The 16,370-nt window shown below is 47.1% G+C and overlaps 1 protein-coding gene across 1 annotated transcript in view; it reads right to left on the bottom strand.

The window, feature by feature from the left end:
* Positions 1-287: 287 nt before the first annotated feature.
* TRIM71 (tripartite motif containing 71, E3 ubiquitin protein ligase) overlaps positions 288-16,370 on the bottom strand; it is a gene marked incomplete at its 5' end in the record, with an annotated part of 57,937 nt that continues 41,854 nt past the window's right edge. The window contains 3 exons of the mRNA XM_004676346.1: positions 288-1,739; positions 5,668-5,802; positions 13,661-13,828. Of these exons, the coding sequence (XP_004676403.1) occupies positions 288-1,739; positions 5,668-5,802; positions 13,661-13,828 (1,755 nt within the window). The remainder of the gene's footprint in view (positions 1,740-5,667; positions 5,803-13,660; positions 13,829-16,370) is intronic.

Genomic DNA, 16,370 nt, shown 5'->3' on the forward strand with positions numbered 1-16,370 from the left:
CTGAGGACAGGAGGGGGGCAGAGGGCCTGCTGGAGAAGGAAATGTGAAGATTTATGAGGTAGATAGAAATTATCACTTCACAGGCTCAATCCCTGCAGAAAAGGTAAGTACATTCATCTGTAAAAAAATAAAGATGAGGTAGGACTTAAGCAATGTTGTACTCTTCTTGTTCTCTTTTAAACAAAAGAAAAAAAGAAATTTCCCTGAGACTGTTTCGTCTTTGAAATTCAAAAGGAGAGAGAGACGCACACATGCACACCCCAAACACAGAAGCCTAGAAAACGTGATTAGAAGACGAGGATTCGATTGTTGCCAAAGTCCACCACGACGATCATCCCGTCCGGGGTGACGGCGATGCCGGAGGGACGGTCCATCTGCCCAAAACCGCTGCCTTGCGCACCGAACTTGCACAGGAAGCTGCCGTTGGACTCAAACATCTGAACCCGGTGGTTCCTGGAATCAGCCACGATGATGCGGCCCTCCTGGTCCACAGCCACGCCCTGCGGGCGCAGGAACTGCCCGTTGCCGGTACCCTCTGAGCCCAGGAAGCGTGCCGACTGGCAATCGGGGTGAATGACCAGGAGCCGGTGGTTGTTGAAGTCGGTGACCACCAAGTGGCCCTCGTGGTTGAAGGTCACGCCCCGTGGGGAGTCAAAGTGCTTCCAGAGAGCTCCCTCGAAGCCATACTTATTCAGGAAGACTCCGTCAGGCCCAAAGAGCTGGATCCGGTGGTTCCGAGTGTCAGAGACCAGGATCTTGCCTTCAGGATTCACAGCCACATCCCAAGGGTAGTTGAACTGCCCGTTCTTGGTTCCTTTCTCACCAAACTTAAGGAGGAACTGGCCCTCAAATGTGAAGATCTGAATGCGATGATTGTCCTTATCCGCCACCACGATTCTTCGGGAAGCGTCGCAGGCCACCCCGGCTGGCCGGTCAAACTGCCCGGGCCGGGAGCCCAGGGTGCCAAACTTGTGGTGGAAGGCACCACAAGGCTTGAACACCTGGATGCGGTTGTTGCTGCGGTCAGCGACAATGATGTAGCCCTCCTTGTCCACACTCACACCCCACGGGCGGCAGAGCTTTCCGTCGCTGTCGCCCTCACTGCCGAAGCTCAGGCCAGGGAGCCCGATGCCCACGTAGCTGCGCCCCGACTTGACCACCACCTTGAAGGGGCTGTTCTCTATGTGCTGGTTGCACATAGTGACGGACACCAGGTGCTCACCCTCCAGCTGGGGCCGGTAACTCACCACGTAAGTCCCATTCTGCTGGTCACTCACCTCGGCACCGAACAGGTTGCCATCGGGGCCTAGGACCACGGCTGACATTAGGTCACCCCCAGAGAGACGGGGTTCCCCATCGTGATCATAACCGATGACGGTGAAAGAAGCCACCTTGCCCTGGAGAGCCCTCTTGAGACCATCACCCGTGGCCTTGGTGAGTGGTGCAAAGGCCCCACTGCTCACGAATCCAAAGGACTTGATGGCAAGGTACAGGGCCTGGTCAGGGGGTGTGAACATGACCCGGTCGTCTTCCTGGGGCTGCAGGAGGCTGCGCACGGTCTTGAGCTCCTGCACCTGGGCCAGCATGCGATCTCGGGCCAGCAGGATGTCCAGCGCCCGCCCCTCCTCCAGGACCTGCTGCACGGCACTGATGGTGCTTTCCAGCTTGTTGAGGTTTTGCCGCAGCTTCTCCACCTGCAGGTATAAGGACTTGGCTTTCACTTGTCGAATCTTCTCTACCTGTAGGGACAAGTGAGAATAAGGAAGAGGACAAGGGGGGCTTAGAACCAAGCTCAGAAGGCAACACATAACCCAGCTCTACTCCCAAGGCCTGAGACAAACGCCCTTCACCAAAGAATGCAAAACTCAACTGGTCTAACAGGCTTCGAAAATGAGCAAATCCAGTAACAGGAAGGCTGAGTAACTTCCAGATTAAAAAAGACGCTAGAGACCTGACAACTACAGTTGTGCATCAATCACCAACAGGATGTGTTCTGAGAAATGCATCACTGGGCCACTTCAACTTTGTGTGAACATTACAGTGTAAGGATGCAAACCCAGATGGTGGAGTTTCCTTCAGCCAGCCAGACTGCCTGGCACAGGCTACTGGGACCACTGTTGTCCATGTGGCCTGTGCTTAACCAGAATGTCAGGAAGCAGTGCTCGACTTTAAGAGTGACCATGGATGGGCCCTCCCTGATGGCTCAATGGGAGGGTTAGGATGCAGCACTGCAAGCTAGCTGTAGCCGCTTCAGTGGGAGTTCCGTCCCTACCCTGGACGTGATCCACATGGCACAGCAGACCTCTCCTGATTTGCCCGCGCTCCTCTCAGCAGTGTACTTCTTTGATCTGCCTGTTCTGCTCCCCCACTCTTGTCTCTGGTGAATCTTCTCTCCTTCCCTGCACCTCTGGTCTGTACCCCAGTTCTGTATGTCTAAATAAATAAATCTTTCTTTTTTTTTTTTAAATTGGTAAATAAATCTTAAAAAAAGTGACCATGGAAGACAGACGGCGCTTATTAGTAGCTATTAAAACCATTATGGAGAAAACTGGTAACATCTAACCACAGACTGAATATTAGACACTAGCAAGAATAACAAGATACCTAATTTTTGACAGCTGTGACAATTCTTGACTATATAAATGAGTATCTCTGCTCAAACAAAGTGAACATTGAAGTGCCTACCCACCATGTGTCTAAGGTATGTAGCTGTACAGATACAGAAAGATGAAGATGGGGGCAAATGTAAATGACTGAATCTCAATGAAAGACATAGACAAGTCACTTATTACTAACATCATCCAACAAATGTTTGCTGTGTACCTATTTTGAGCCAGGCATAGGTATGCTACCTGCCCTCACACAGCTTCTAAAGTAACAGATAGTAAGCAAGTAGATAAAGAAATAAATGAGCTAAGGTAATTTCAGAGAGTACAGAAACAGGGTGTGATGTTCAAGTGACCTGGAAGGCCTGATTTAGAGGGCTGTCAGAAACTGGGCCTTACTAGAGCCAGGCTCGGAGACTGAAGCCAGCGAAGGATGTAAAAGAAAGCACAGAGGCAGCCACTTACTAGTTTTCAGGGAGTGACATGCACAGATTTATTCAGCAAACCATCAGCTCTGTTAGCAAGCACTAGAGAGAAGCACAAATGAAGGAGGAGACCAGTGATCACTCATGTGAAGGAGGACAGTGACATGGGCAACAGAGATGGAGCTGTGCAGGTGGAGAGAAAAGCAGCAGAAAGGACCCGGGAGACACAATCAGCAAGGTGTCCTGATGGGCTGGAGGACAAAGCTAGTCTTGCTTCCCCCCAAAGTAAACCCAGTGAACCCTGAATGCTGCTACAAAGAGGCACTGGAAATTTACTCCAGCCCCCAGCAGAAGGTGGAGACAGTGTGTAGATTAAGCACAAGCATCTAATGAGGACCTAATTCAAGTGCACAAAGTCCCCTTTTCTCCATGTGTCCTCTTTTCACTTCTGTATCTTAAGTATAGATTTTGGATACCTTCAACAGTGGAGACTGAATGGCTCCACAACCCCAGATTTGGAGATAGTTTTTGGCAACTGCTGGCCCGTGTTGTTTCCAAAGGAGCCCTTCAAATGTAGGCTCTTCTGTTACATAAATGTGGATCCTAACCCACCGAAGTAGTCCTAGCTTCCTAAGTCCTCAAGCCACAGTAACTGGGATTGTGGGATTTTGTCTGACAACAGAATTGTCATTCCTTTGTTCTAATCCAATAACTAACTGAATGCCCTCTAGTTAGTTGTAAATGATTTCACTGTCCCCAAGAAGGAATGAACAAGTCACCTAGCCAGTTTGTGCTCTCTTGCCCAGGACCATGACACATGAGTGTTCGACCAAATGATCTGTAATCTCCAGAAATTCCACTTCAGAGTCATTGCCCACTATTGGGAGGCCAAGAAAATGATCTTTGACCCATTCATGCTTTCTCATCTGTCTACTCTGGAGGCAGGACATGTGTGATGCGCATAGATGTCTTTCTGGGGGGACAGATCAAAGAGAAGCTTCAGCCTTTGGTCTTGAGCTGAGCCAAAGATCTGGGTTTTGATTATGATACTTTAAGAGTTGCTTGCAGCTAATCTTACCGGGGAGGTCAAGTCCCCTGGAAATTTTTAAGCCCAGAAATAAAGAATTACACCAAGAACTGGGCTCCCTGGTACTGAAGTATCTCAGTGTCCAATAACCAAGGATACAAGAAAACAAACATAAGGAAGAGGTACAGGCAAAGACAGGCAAGAAGGTTTTGCTGGAAGTGAACAGAAAAAGCAGCAATTAACAAAAGAAGGGAGGGAATGCCCACAGGATTTGGGGGCGAGAAAACACAACAAAACGTAAAGTTAGATGAGACCCAGGTATGTCCAGAATAAGCAAACTTATTTTGAAGTTATCTAAGAATAAGCTGTTTAAACTTTTTTTTCAGATTTGACACTTCTTCCAAATTTGCTTTTCCTAGACTGAAAACTTGCTTCCCATTCGTCCTGAAAAAGAGCTGCCTTTAGGTAGGGAGGGCAACTAAGGTGAGATCTGCAGAAACTCCCCACACACAAAGGCCTTTTCATCAGCAAATCCAGAAGAGCAAGTTTGTGACAAAGCTCACGGCAGAGCTCTCAGGTTGCAAGCAGGCCCCTTTTCAGCTATAATTAACATTCGTGGGTGGCATGAGACTGGCAGACCACGGGGACATCTGAGTGTCTGAAAACCGTGTCAGGTCCACAAAGGTGCCTAAATAAAATTAACAGCAGAATTAAATGTTGGACTCTTCCTGCCCAAAGAAAGGGCTTTTCTTGTCAAAAGTAACTGAGACAGATGCTTCGAAAGTTCAGAAGAAGCAGAAAGCAGCTAATTATTAGCTCACCAAGTGAAACCTGCAGTTTGAAATCCAGCATCGCCATGCTGGATGGATGCAGCAATTGATGGGGTCACTTTCAGAAACTACAGTGCCATCTGCATCATCATGCAGTTTAGATGATCAAAGCAAGCTGCTGTGCTTGAGCACAGCCCTGTGACTGCGCAGTCTGACTCTTCAGATAACAAAATTACAGTGAGCAGCTGTAGGGCGCTAGCCCACTGGCAGGCATAGTCCCCTCTTCTTGGGTGGAGGTGAAACAGCAGAAGGAAATACTGGTGGTTTCTTGGGTGGAGAGAGCCTCTTTCCAGATTTCCTTCTAAAGAGCACACCCACGGGCCGCCCAGCACTTTTTCCTGCGCCAACAGAAGTGGCACATGTTCACCGCCCTCCTATGCGGACACTGGTTTCCACAAGGGGTCAGGAAGCCCAACCAGGATGCCAAAAATGAAGGTGAAGGATGCATAGAAGGACATTCTCCTTTATGTGCCTCTTGCTGCCTCTGAGTGTGGAACACTTTAAAATCTGAGACTCTTTCCTGGCTTGGGTAGCTAACGAGTTCTGGAAAGACTTATGGGTTCGCTACATGGATAGTACCCAGTTTTCTAGAGATTCCTGCCTGCGCCTGCCAACAAACTTTTGAACACCACTCAAAGTTTTCTAAAGTCAAGAGCCGGGGCGAGGGTCCGATGTGAGAATTCTGGTCGAGTTCTGCGGAGGTCACAGAAGCAATGTTGGCCCACCACCCAGGGGGCCCGCTGGGGGAGCCCGGACTGGGGTGGCGTGCCTGCCATTACCTTCCACAGCAGCTCGCACTCCCGCTCCTCCAGCGCCTTCTTGTGTCGCGCAGTCACAGCTTTGACTTCCGACTGTACCACTTTTGCCTTCATCTCCACCTGCTCTGCCACCGTCTGAGCCTGCTCGATGCTCAGCTGGAAAACCAAAAACAAGCTCAAGGCATTTGAAGGAACGTCTTCATTCATCAGACATTTCAGTCTAGGCGTTTTGTCAGACCTGGGAAGTGAACACCCTTCCTGGGCAGCCCCCATATTGCACACGATCCACTTCCCTGGACAGAAAGCAGGTACTCGGGGAGAGAAAGGCATCTGTTGGACACGTAACCGAAGGAGCTGCTGGCAAGCGCTGGGTTTCTTTGTATGAGAAATGGCACCTACACGGTGGATGTCAGGACAATTAAGAGATCCTTTGACACAGTGGAACCAGTGTTGCTGGGTCAACGCCGAACACTGGGAACGAGGATCAGATGTGAAATGTGCTCCGGACACACAACGATTCCCACAGCCTTTCCAGCCTGACTGGAGGAAAGCACAAAGGGCCTGCACATCTCTCACATGTGGGGCCATAGGGACCAGTGGCTGCTGCCCTGCCCCTTCCAAGAGGAGCAACACTAACTGCAGACTCAGTATCACTGGCCCCAGCTCAGGAGCCACGTGCGAGACCAGGCACCATGCCTACCCCACCCGGTGCCACTGGCCCCAGTCGGTTTAATCAGATGTATTATTGTTCATAAAAAATTAATCGAGACAGAAGGCCCGGTGTTTTCATTAATATTATATTACGTGTCTTGAAAAGCCACAAGGATTTCTCTGAGAGGCGGAGGTACTGAATCAGGGATGGGACACTGGCTGCCGCTGCAACAAGTTTTAGAGCAGGTGTCCCCCACCAGGGGCTCAGGAACAGAGTCAGGGTGACCACCCCCACCCCTCATGGTTGAAGGAATTTGGGTGAGAAATAAAACTAAAACTAGGACAGGCCGAGTAAACCAGGCCAGATGGGTCTCCGTAGGACAGGGACACCTAGGTTCGAGTCCTGGCTTTCCCCATCCTTGGTGAGCCTGAGGGAAAGGCAGCACGGTACCAGGCACGGAGCAGAAGACGGCTCTTACAGAGCCCTGCAGGTGGGCACCCTCAGCACGAGGGCGACCAGCCTTTCCCCACCCAGCTCAGCTCCTGTCATGCAAGCAGGGCAGGTAACCTAGGCCTTGTCACACTTCTTGCCTTACTGTTTTTGAATCATGGTAACCACAGGTACAAAACCTACCATTTGTGAATCGAGCACATTCAACACTGCGGCCATCACTACTATCTGATTCCGGAACAATTTCATCGCTCCAAAAAGGAAACCCCATGCCCATCAAGCAGTCATTTTCTACTGCCCCTGCAGATCTGTCAATGCTGGACATAAACAGAATCAAACAATACAGGACCTACCCTACATGGACGAACAGAACCCCACTGAACAGCTGAGGCTTGTTTGGTCCCTTCTAACAGGGGCGCCCTTCTTTGCCATCTTTAATCCTCTCCATCAGAATGACACATTAATGGTATGGGACCCACACCCACATTGCAACTACCCCAAACCACTCTTGGCTGACAGGCCTAGTAGCTCACTATAATATCTCCCCCAGTTCCTGTGAAGCCTAAGGATCCACTGAGCTGCTCAGGGCTGGCACTGGATCCACAGCCTGGAAGGCCGCCATCGCCAAGTTCACCGTAAACTTCAAAACCAGCTCAGGCGCCGCTTCCTTCCTGCAACTGGAAGTGAAGGACACTCTCCTGTTGTGTGTATTACTCCATCTTTACAATCCTGCCCAAGGGTCATCACATATCAAACTAACAGGAGATTAAGAACAGAGTCCATAGTACTAAACTACTGGGTTGTAACAGAAACACTGCACATTTTATATTTGTTTGTGTCTATGGCCATAATGACCATATGAAAGGCACAGGTGACTTTGCTGGGTTAAATATTCAGGTAAATTCAGACCCACCTGAAACCTCAAATTGAGCTTATTTGGAAATAAAGTTTCTTGCAGATCTAATTAGTGAAGATGAGGTTTTTCTAGATTAAGGTGAGCCCTGAGTCTAACGAATGGTATCCACATGAAGCCAGATGAATACAGAAAGGGAAAATCGTACAAAGGTAGAAAATTAGGAGCCATACGGCCATCTAGCAGGAAAGGCCAAGAACTGCTGGCAATGACCAAGAGTAGAAAAAGGGGCACAGAAAGATCTTCCCTGTAACTTTTAAAGAGAACTTTTAAAGAGAACTCCGAGGCTGTGAGAAAATTAATTCTGCTGTTTACATCTCCTTATCTGTGGTAATTTGTTAGAGCAGACTGAGAAAGGGAAAGCAGGAGCCAAGAAAAATCAAACAGATGCATAGATTCAAATTACCAAAAGACTTGAAGGGGCCAATCAAGGAAGTGTACATATGAGCAGGTATTATAATGTGGTCAGTAAATTTCCAACATCTCAGACTATCAATCAGTGTTGATTCAGAAAGAGAAACTTCACGAGACACTTAAAACCTGCCAAAGCCAACAGCAGCCTGAGGGTTACAGACACAGTAATAGGGCCCTCCCTAGCGGTGCAATGGGCTAAAGCACATGAAGCCACCGTGGCCACATCAGCCTTCAGCATGAGTTCAATCCTTGGCCAGGGATGACCCACACGGCGTGGCAGACCTCTCCTTTCTCACCTGTGGCTCTCCTCAGCAGTGTACTTTGTCAAACCGCCTATTCTGCTCCCCACTGTCTCTGGTGAATGCTCTCAATGTCCCTGCACCTCTGGCCTGTACCACAGCTCTGGATGAATAAATAATTAATTAACTCTTAAAAAACAAGACATAGTAATAGGAGCTAACTCCCTTGGGCTGGGAGATATTTGGTGGGTGCGAGTCACAAGAACCCAGGAATATATAGGGGTTTTATTGTACTCATTCTGGGAATTGCACAACCTGGAAATTAGAACCAACCTCTGCTATCATGGTAAAACAATGTTGCGGATATGAACAGAAGTCAAAGGGAAGAAGCAATCCTTCCTCCCAATTCCAGATGTGTGGTTTGAAAGCACTGTAGCTCTATTATCACATGGAAGGTATGGGGAAGAGAAGGGTAAGAACTTAATAACCAGCATACCCTGTTTTCAGAAGTGTTGGTTATTAGTCAACATAGAGCTACTCCAAGTCAGTATTCAACCTACATTAGCAAATCTCAGGTCTATAATATTTTTTTAATTCCTCAATGGAAAGTAGAGGTGGCAAATTGCTTTCTACCTGCACCAATGTCACATCACTTACCAAAGCAAGTGTTTTCCCCCAAACCAGAAATACAGGAGTAGGAGGTTCACAGTTGGGCAGGGCAAGAGCTGGCTAGAGAGCAGTCGTCATCACCCTCTGTGCCCACCCGGGGAGTGGATTTCCACGGTCTCCTCACCTCCCCACTGTCTCCAACCAGGTGTTTTCCTGCCAGATCCCTGCAGAATCTCAGGTTTGGAGCTCCTATGACAACTATTTCTTCCACTCTTAACTAGAACTGATATGCAAAAAGGACATCATGTAAGTCACTTCCAAGCATGCAAGGACAAAGTTCCTAGGGCTGAGAGTCATAAAAACACCTAACAGACAGACACAAAATGGGCCTTCTGTCCCAGATAGTACCCAATCCAATCAAGGACTGCATTCCAGGATGTGCTGAACTGGATCCCACTTTCTAAAGCAGGTAAGAGGCATAAATGACGTGTGTGACTGTAAGACCAGAAACCATAAAATACAGAAAACTAAGTGGTACCCTACTGGACATCAACCACAGAGATGTATTTAGGGACACTACTCCAACAGCAAGAGAGAAAAAATGAAAAATGGGACTCCATCCAACTCGAGAGCTTCTGTTTCACAGAATAAAGCCACTATCCAAAATAAGGGGTGCAATGCAACCTAAAGACTGGGAGAAGATATTTGTACATTATATGCCAGGGCACAATTCCCAAAATACAGTAAAGAACTCCATACAACAACAACAATCTAACCCAAAAAAAAAAAAAAAAAAAAGGGGGGGTGTGTGTGTGTGTACTAAAGACCTAAATAGACATTTCTCAATGAAGACATTCAGATGGCCTATCCGCCCAGGAAAAAATGCTCCACATCACCACTTATTATGAAGGAAATGCAAATCAAAACTGTAACAAGATGCCATTTCACTTCTAAATCAAAAACACTGGAAGGAAAAACAAAGGTAGGTGAGGATACTAAGGAAAAGGAACACCTGCTACTGTTGGAGGGAACACACTTTGACACAACCTCTATGGAGAGCCCTCAGAAAACGATATCAGAAACACTATGATTCGGCAAAACTAATGCTAGGTTAACTTTCCAAAGACTATGAAAAGATTTATTAACTCCTATTATCTTAAGAAGCATTATTCCTAATAGTCATAAAGACATGGAATCGACCTAAATTAAAGAAACTGTGGGGTATGTACTCAAGGGAACATTACTCAACTGTTAAGCAATAACTGTTTGATATTACTACTGATTACTAACATCATATGCAAAGTAATAAAAGCTCTTATCTTATTTCAGATTATAGTGGCTTGCAATAAAACCCACCTTGTGTAACCAGTATTATACAAGGCTCGGTTTAAGTCAATGGCTACAAGAAATGCTATGCAAGACTTCTTGAAACCTCTATAAAAGGCTGGAAGAGTATGCCGACTCCTTTCCACTGTCCAGAACAGCAAGGGGTCAGACTGAGTTCCAGCAGCCACTTTGGGTCACCAGAATCATTGTCCGGGATCAACCCGTGCTGCATGCAGTGGCTGAGGAAAGTTTCATAGAGCTGCGCTTTTAACACCAGGGAGGACCCTTAAACCACCTTTTGGGGAAGCAGAGTAAGGAGTTTCAAAATTTCATTGCAAATTCCTTCCCTAGCTGATTCAAACAGAACCTCTATTACGGAAAGGAGATTAGTGACTGTCTGGGAATAGGAGAGCAGGAAAGAAAGGAATACCACAAGGAAACGGGTAGGATTCATAATCTTGACTGTGGTGGTATTTTCACGGGTGGATTATGTATTACTTTTCCTCAAGAAAGCTGAAACTCTTGTTTCCTTCCAATCATTAAAAAGAAAACACGGGCCCTCCCTGGTAGCGCAGGGGTTAAAAGCACAGCACTAAGAAGCTTAAGCCACTTCTGCATGAGTTCAATCCCCGCCTGCCCTGGAGGAGATCCACATGGCGTGGCAGACCTCTCCTGACTGCCTGTTCTGCTCCCCACTCTGTCCCTGGTGAATCTTCTCACCCTCCACATCTCTGGCCTGTACCCCAGTTCTGTATGCACAAACAAATAAATCTTTTAAAAGAAAACACGACTATTAATATTTTGATCCATTTTCTATTTCCTCCCATATTTCCTGGGCATTCTTTTCTGGGTTTCCAGTTTTTTTTTGAACCAACTTCATGGCTTATTTTAATGAACAACTGTTTTTGTTTTATGTGGTCACAAATTTTATTTTCCTGCAGAGCAATGGAAATTCTCTTTAAAAAGTGTGAAATACAAGTGAAAACTAGCTCTATTTTTTAACCTTACGGGGGAGTTATATGTGTATTTCAGAAAATCATCACTATCTCCAAAATTGTACACTGGCGGACTATACTCCTTCCTGCTTCAATGTTCACACTAAGAACAGAAAACAGCTTTCACAACATCTCCATTGTACTGATAACAAATGCTAAAAGCAAAAACAACGTAACAGCGTATGCTTGGGCATCCAAGCCTGACTAAAGCCTGAAAGAATCAAGCGCCCAGTGCAAGGCACACACCCACATCGGTGTTTTCTTAATGGCATTTCAACGTCACTTTACCCCACCAGGAACACGTCAAGATTTCAGTGACTGACATTTTTTTTCATTGCTTAGGGAAACCAATAAAAGAGGAAATACTTAATATATTTTTGCAAGTCAAAGTATATATAAGCACACACCCTGTGCTGGTGGCTTTCCCAGTGTCTTCCAGGATGTCCTTTATGAATGACTTCTGGAGACAGGGAATCCATCTGAAGGTCTCAGAACAGGGTTCTCCCTTAACCTAGCAGAGGTTCAGGTAAATATTTGCTGAACACACACACACTCCTCTTCTCAATGAGTTTCAATGACACATAACTAGATCATCCTGACCCCTACAAGGAATATGAAGACTGGAGCCACACAGATCTCCTGGCCTTGGGGAAAGCTCATTTCAATGGCTTAAAAGGAAAATAAACTGGCTTTTTGGTAATGGTTTTTAAACAAGGAGTCCTCCATCTGTACCTCTAATTCCCCTCCCTGCCCTAAAGGTGGGTGCTGACGTTACAGAATTAACTCGAGGGAAATAGCTATGTGTTTTTTAACCACACCCAAGTACTTCTTTCCTAACAGGTATGGGGGGGTGGGCACAGGAAGGAAACATGCTCTACTTTCGTAAGTGGTCTCCAGTTTTTCAGGAAGTCAGTTTGTTCAGGGTCTGGTACCCGTCTCAGACAGAAGGGATGTTCAATCACTTATCTTGGTTTGTGGGGTTACTTGAAGACTTTCTAACAAGTGGTTTCAAATCTATGCAGCTGGCATTCAGTGGAGCACCGCAGTGTGGCCGTACAGAAAACCTAACATCACCCAAGTACCTACCTACCACCAGTCTCCTCTGCCCAAACTGCTCCATGATCCAATATTTACATCAGCACCAGGTAGGAAGTCCCCACTAATATTTGGTTTTCGTCCCAAGGTTATTTTCACTATCTATCACAGCAGAATCTCAGCTTTAGAGTTGAATATGATAAACATAAAGCTTCTGCTTCCCTCACTTCACAAAGAACTCCAATTTCTTCTTCCCTGAGATTTCATCGTTTTAACCACAGGTCTCTTAAGCCTCTGGCAAATCATGACAACTCATCTTTCTCCCTAGAGTGGTTCATCCCAAAAAGGACAGGCAATACCAGCACTCAAATTGTGCCAAAGGCCCCCTAGGTGTCTCAAACTCAGTAAGATCATCCCATATTTAAGGGGTTACACCCAGAAACTAGTTCTTTAAGTTCCCCAGATGATGTCAATAGCAGTCAGGGAGGGTCCAAGAGGCAAGGCAAAGTTAAGAATTTGACAAGGTTCTAAATGTAGCAGCATAGATCAACCATTTCATGCACAAAAAAATTTATTCCTAGAGATAAATAGGGACCATCAAACTTCAAATTCTTTGACCTGAACATCAGATAATCAGACTCATAAGAAATAATTCTCCAGAAATCACGCACAGGAACTTTACAGTTGCTAAGAAAGTAAGTGGGCCTTCCTGGTGGCACAAGGAGGTAAGTTTCAGCACTATAAGGCTATCGCCAACCACTGCAGCATGAGCTGGAACACAGGCCAGGGAGCTGACCCACATGGTGCAGCAGGTCTCTCCTGTCTTGCACCTGCTGCTTCCCTGAACAGTGTATTTCAGTGAATCTTCCTGTTTTATTCCCCACTCTTAACTCTCTGAATCCTCTCACTCCTCCCATCCCCACTTACATCTCTGGCCTGCACCCCAACTCTTGTATGCGTAAGTAAATCTTTAAAAAAAAAAAAAAGAAAAAAAAAGAGCAGCAAAGGTCTCTATCTAAAACCACTATTTATAGTTGCGAAGAAACTTATTTTTACAATGGAGGCAGCTCAGTCTTCCTGACTGAAACTGTACTAATATCCACTTGGAGTGGGGAGAGAGCTGAATGCAAATCAGGCCCCTGAGCGATAGGGGGCTGAGTCTAGGTCTGAAAGTGCCTTGCAAGACCCGACTGGCCCTATCCCTCTATCTTCACAAGACTGCTACCGGCATCTCCCCAGGCTCCCAGGGTACATGACTATCATATGAACTCATCTGGGTCACTGTTCCATGGCCCCTACAACCTCAAATCTGCCTAGCAGTCAGCACACGCCATCTGAAAAGGAGAGGGACTGAGAATGGACAGGGTGTGCAGGGACTGACCTGAATAGCCTGGCGACCCTGCTGGGCATCAGCCAGCAGTTGGATGGTAAGTGCCCGTGAGTCCTGCAGCGCCTCCTGGAGGTAGATGAAGCTGTGGCCCCCGTGCCGGCCCATTGTACACTCACGACAGATGGGCACCGAGCAAGTGTCACAGTACAGGTGCAGCACCTGGGGACCAAAGAGGGAGACAGGCATCAATGAGATGTAGGGTGGGAGCAGTGCAGTCAACTGTGAGTACAACTTGCTTCCCCACTTTCCCACCCCCTCTGCCCCAAATCAAGTAAAAAACCACCAACTCATCATTCCCCTCTTTTCATTCAGAACCACAACTGAGACACTTCAAAGGCAGAGATGAGACGAAACAATCCTTAGGGCAGGAGATATTTCTGTGTCTTAGATTAATTACCCAGGAAAGTTTTAAGATTATGTTTCTCTGGTCCGCGATTGGTAGCCCTAATGAAAGAATATGCCAGCGCTTCTCTTTGCTACCCCAGTCTGAGTTTATACAGCAAGGTTAGGGGCCAAGATCAGCCACCCTCCCCATCAAGGAGGTTAGTGCCAAGCAGCTTTCTCCCAGTAAGCTCTGGTTAAGCTTCTGGAACGAAGGCAAGAAAATAGTGGTAGGTCAGCCAGCTTCTTTTCTTTCTTCTTCTTCCTGCCAAGCTGTTCCAAGGAGTTGACCCTTGGGAGGCAGCCTGAGATGACAGAACTGCTTTATGTGATGCTATATATTTCCCTGGGCCCCAGCATGGGATGGAGGGAAGTGAGAGAGAGAGAGAGAAGGGTTGGCACAAACCCCACCTGCTGATAAATGAGGAGGTCTCAAGAGAGAAAGTTCCTTGGCACAGAAACTGGGCCAGTCTCATTGTATCCGTCCATAGAACAGGGCACTTAGCACCACTCTCTGTAAATGTTTGCTGGATTGCTTTCAAGAACAGGGCTTAAATTTGCCTCTGGTACACCTGGCTGTCAAGGAAAGCCAGGTAACACGAAACAGGCAGGGAAGCAGTATCCAAGCGGAGCTTTTTAGCTCACACAGGGGACTCAGACCCCAGATGAAGACAGAAGGATGGGACTCGCTCAAGGCCACACACACAGTTAGCAAGGAAGGGCAGGGCAGGGAGGTCTACGGGGCCACGGAAAGCTGGTGCCCACACAAAAGGTAACTGGCCTCTCCTCCAGAGCACACGCAGCACCGTGCTAAGTGTTTGTGGAGCTCAGGATGCAACACTCAAGGCAGAGAGAGCAGAACAGGATGAAACTGGTCCTCATTCAGAAGCGGGGCAGGGTGAACCGTACAGTGAGACAAAGCAATAGTTAGGGAAGGCTGGTGGTGCCCAGCCAGACATCCAACACAGAAAGGGCTGGGGGCGAAGGGTGAGAATGCTAGCTATGGCTTTTATTACTAGTTAGCCCAAATCTTGGTATGGATCATGTCCACTAGAAAATGCTTTCCCAAATGGCCTGCTCCAGCTCCACCTAGGGTTAGCAGAGTTAACAGGGAGGCGGGAGAGCTGCTGCTCTAGGAACTTCCAATAAGAGGTAAAGATTTAAGGTGTTATGGTCCTATTTTTTAAAGAAATGTTTCTCTGGTATAGTGGTGATTATGGACACTGTGTAGTAGTGGGAGCTGGGTTCAGGTTTGTGACTTTATTACCCATTCTGTCTAGTAAGACTGGGTAAGGACAATTTGCCTTCTTTGAGGTCCATCACTTTCTAAAACAGGTCCATTTGGAGAGTGGGTGATCTAACCTTTCTGACCTGACAAATCTCAAATGCTCAAACTAACCTTAAATACTAACTAAATGATACTCAATTGTATAGATGCAGGGGGAACCTCCTGGACACTCTCATTTTATGATTAGAGTGCTAAAGCAATTCTCTCAACCAGTTTTAATAACCTAACCACACCCTTCCCCTTTGCTCTTTCCATTTGTCATGGGAATATAAAGGAGCCAGTTCTGTGCTAATGTGAAGTATGAGACTCTCCCATCAGATGGCTCCTTTTAAATTAGAATGAAGACAAGCTCTGAGTCCTCAGCTCCGAACCCTGTCTCTACCTCTCCTGGAGGACAGCTGTGTGCACTCACTAGCATGCCCCTGCTTTCATCAGCAGGGGCCAAGCAAATGGAGTGGTCTAAGAATGAGACTGCTGGCATCCACTGCACAGGTGGTCACAGCTGTTTGCCTGAGCAAGCTAGCCTATGGCACTACCTGGCCACAGGTAGACTCTTCTACCCAAACACTTGGTCTGAGCTCCAGCCTCTTGTGAAACAGAAGCTGACCACATACACACACCTCAGGAGATCTCTTCACCACTGAAATCTCAGGAATTCTGTATCTCAGGAACTAAACATCAGAAATCAAAATGCTTTGAAATAATTTCTGGGCTGAGCCAGGTGCCAACTGTGTGCAAAGGTGGTTTTTCGGCTTGTTAAACTCCAACCCTGGGGCCATCCCTGGGGGCGCAAGGGGTTAAAATTAAAGTGCAGCACTATGAAGCTATCCACAGCCACTGCAGCATGGATACCAGGACAAGGAAGTGGCCCACATGGTGTGGTAGACCTCTCCTGTCTAGCCTGCTGTCCCCTCAGCAGTGACTTTCAGTAGATCCACATGTTCTGTTACCTACTCTGTCTCTGATGAATCCTCTCAAGCCCCGCACCTCTGGCCTGAACCCCAGTGCATGTGTGCGGAATGAATGAATGAT

Source organism: Condylura cristata, unplaced genomic scaffold (assembly GCF_000260355.1).
Source record: "Condylura cristata isolate star-nosed mole 26May11 unplaced genomic scaffold, ConCri1.0 scaffold00004, whole genome shotgun sequence".
NCBI classification, from domain to species: domain Eukaryota; kingdom Metazoa; phylum Chordata; class Mammalia; order Eulipotyphla; family Talpidae; genus Condylura; species Condylura cristata.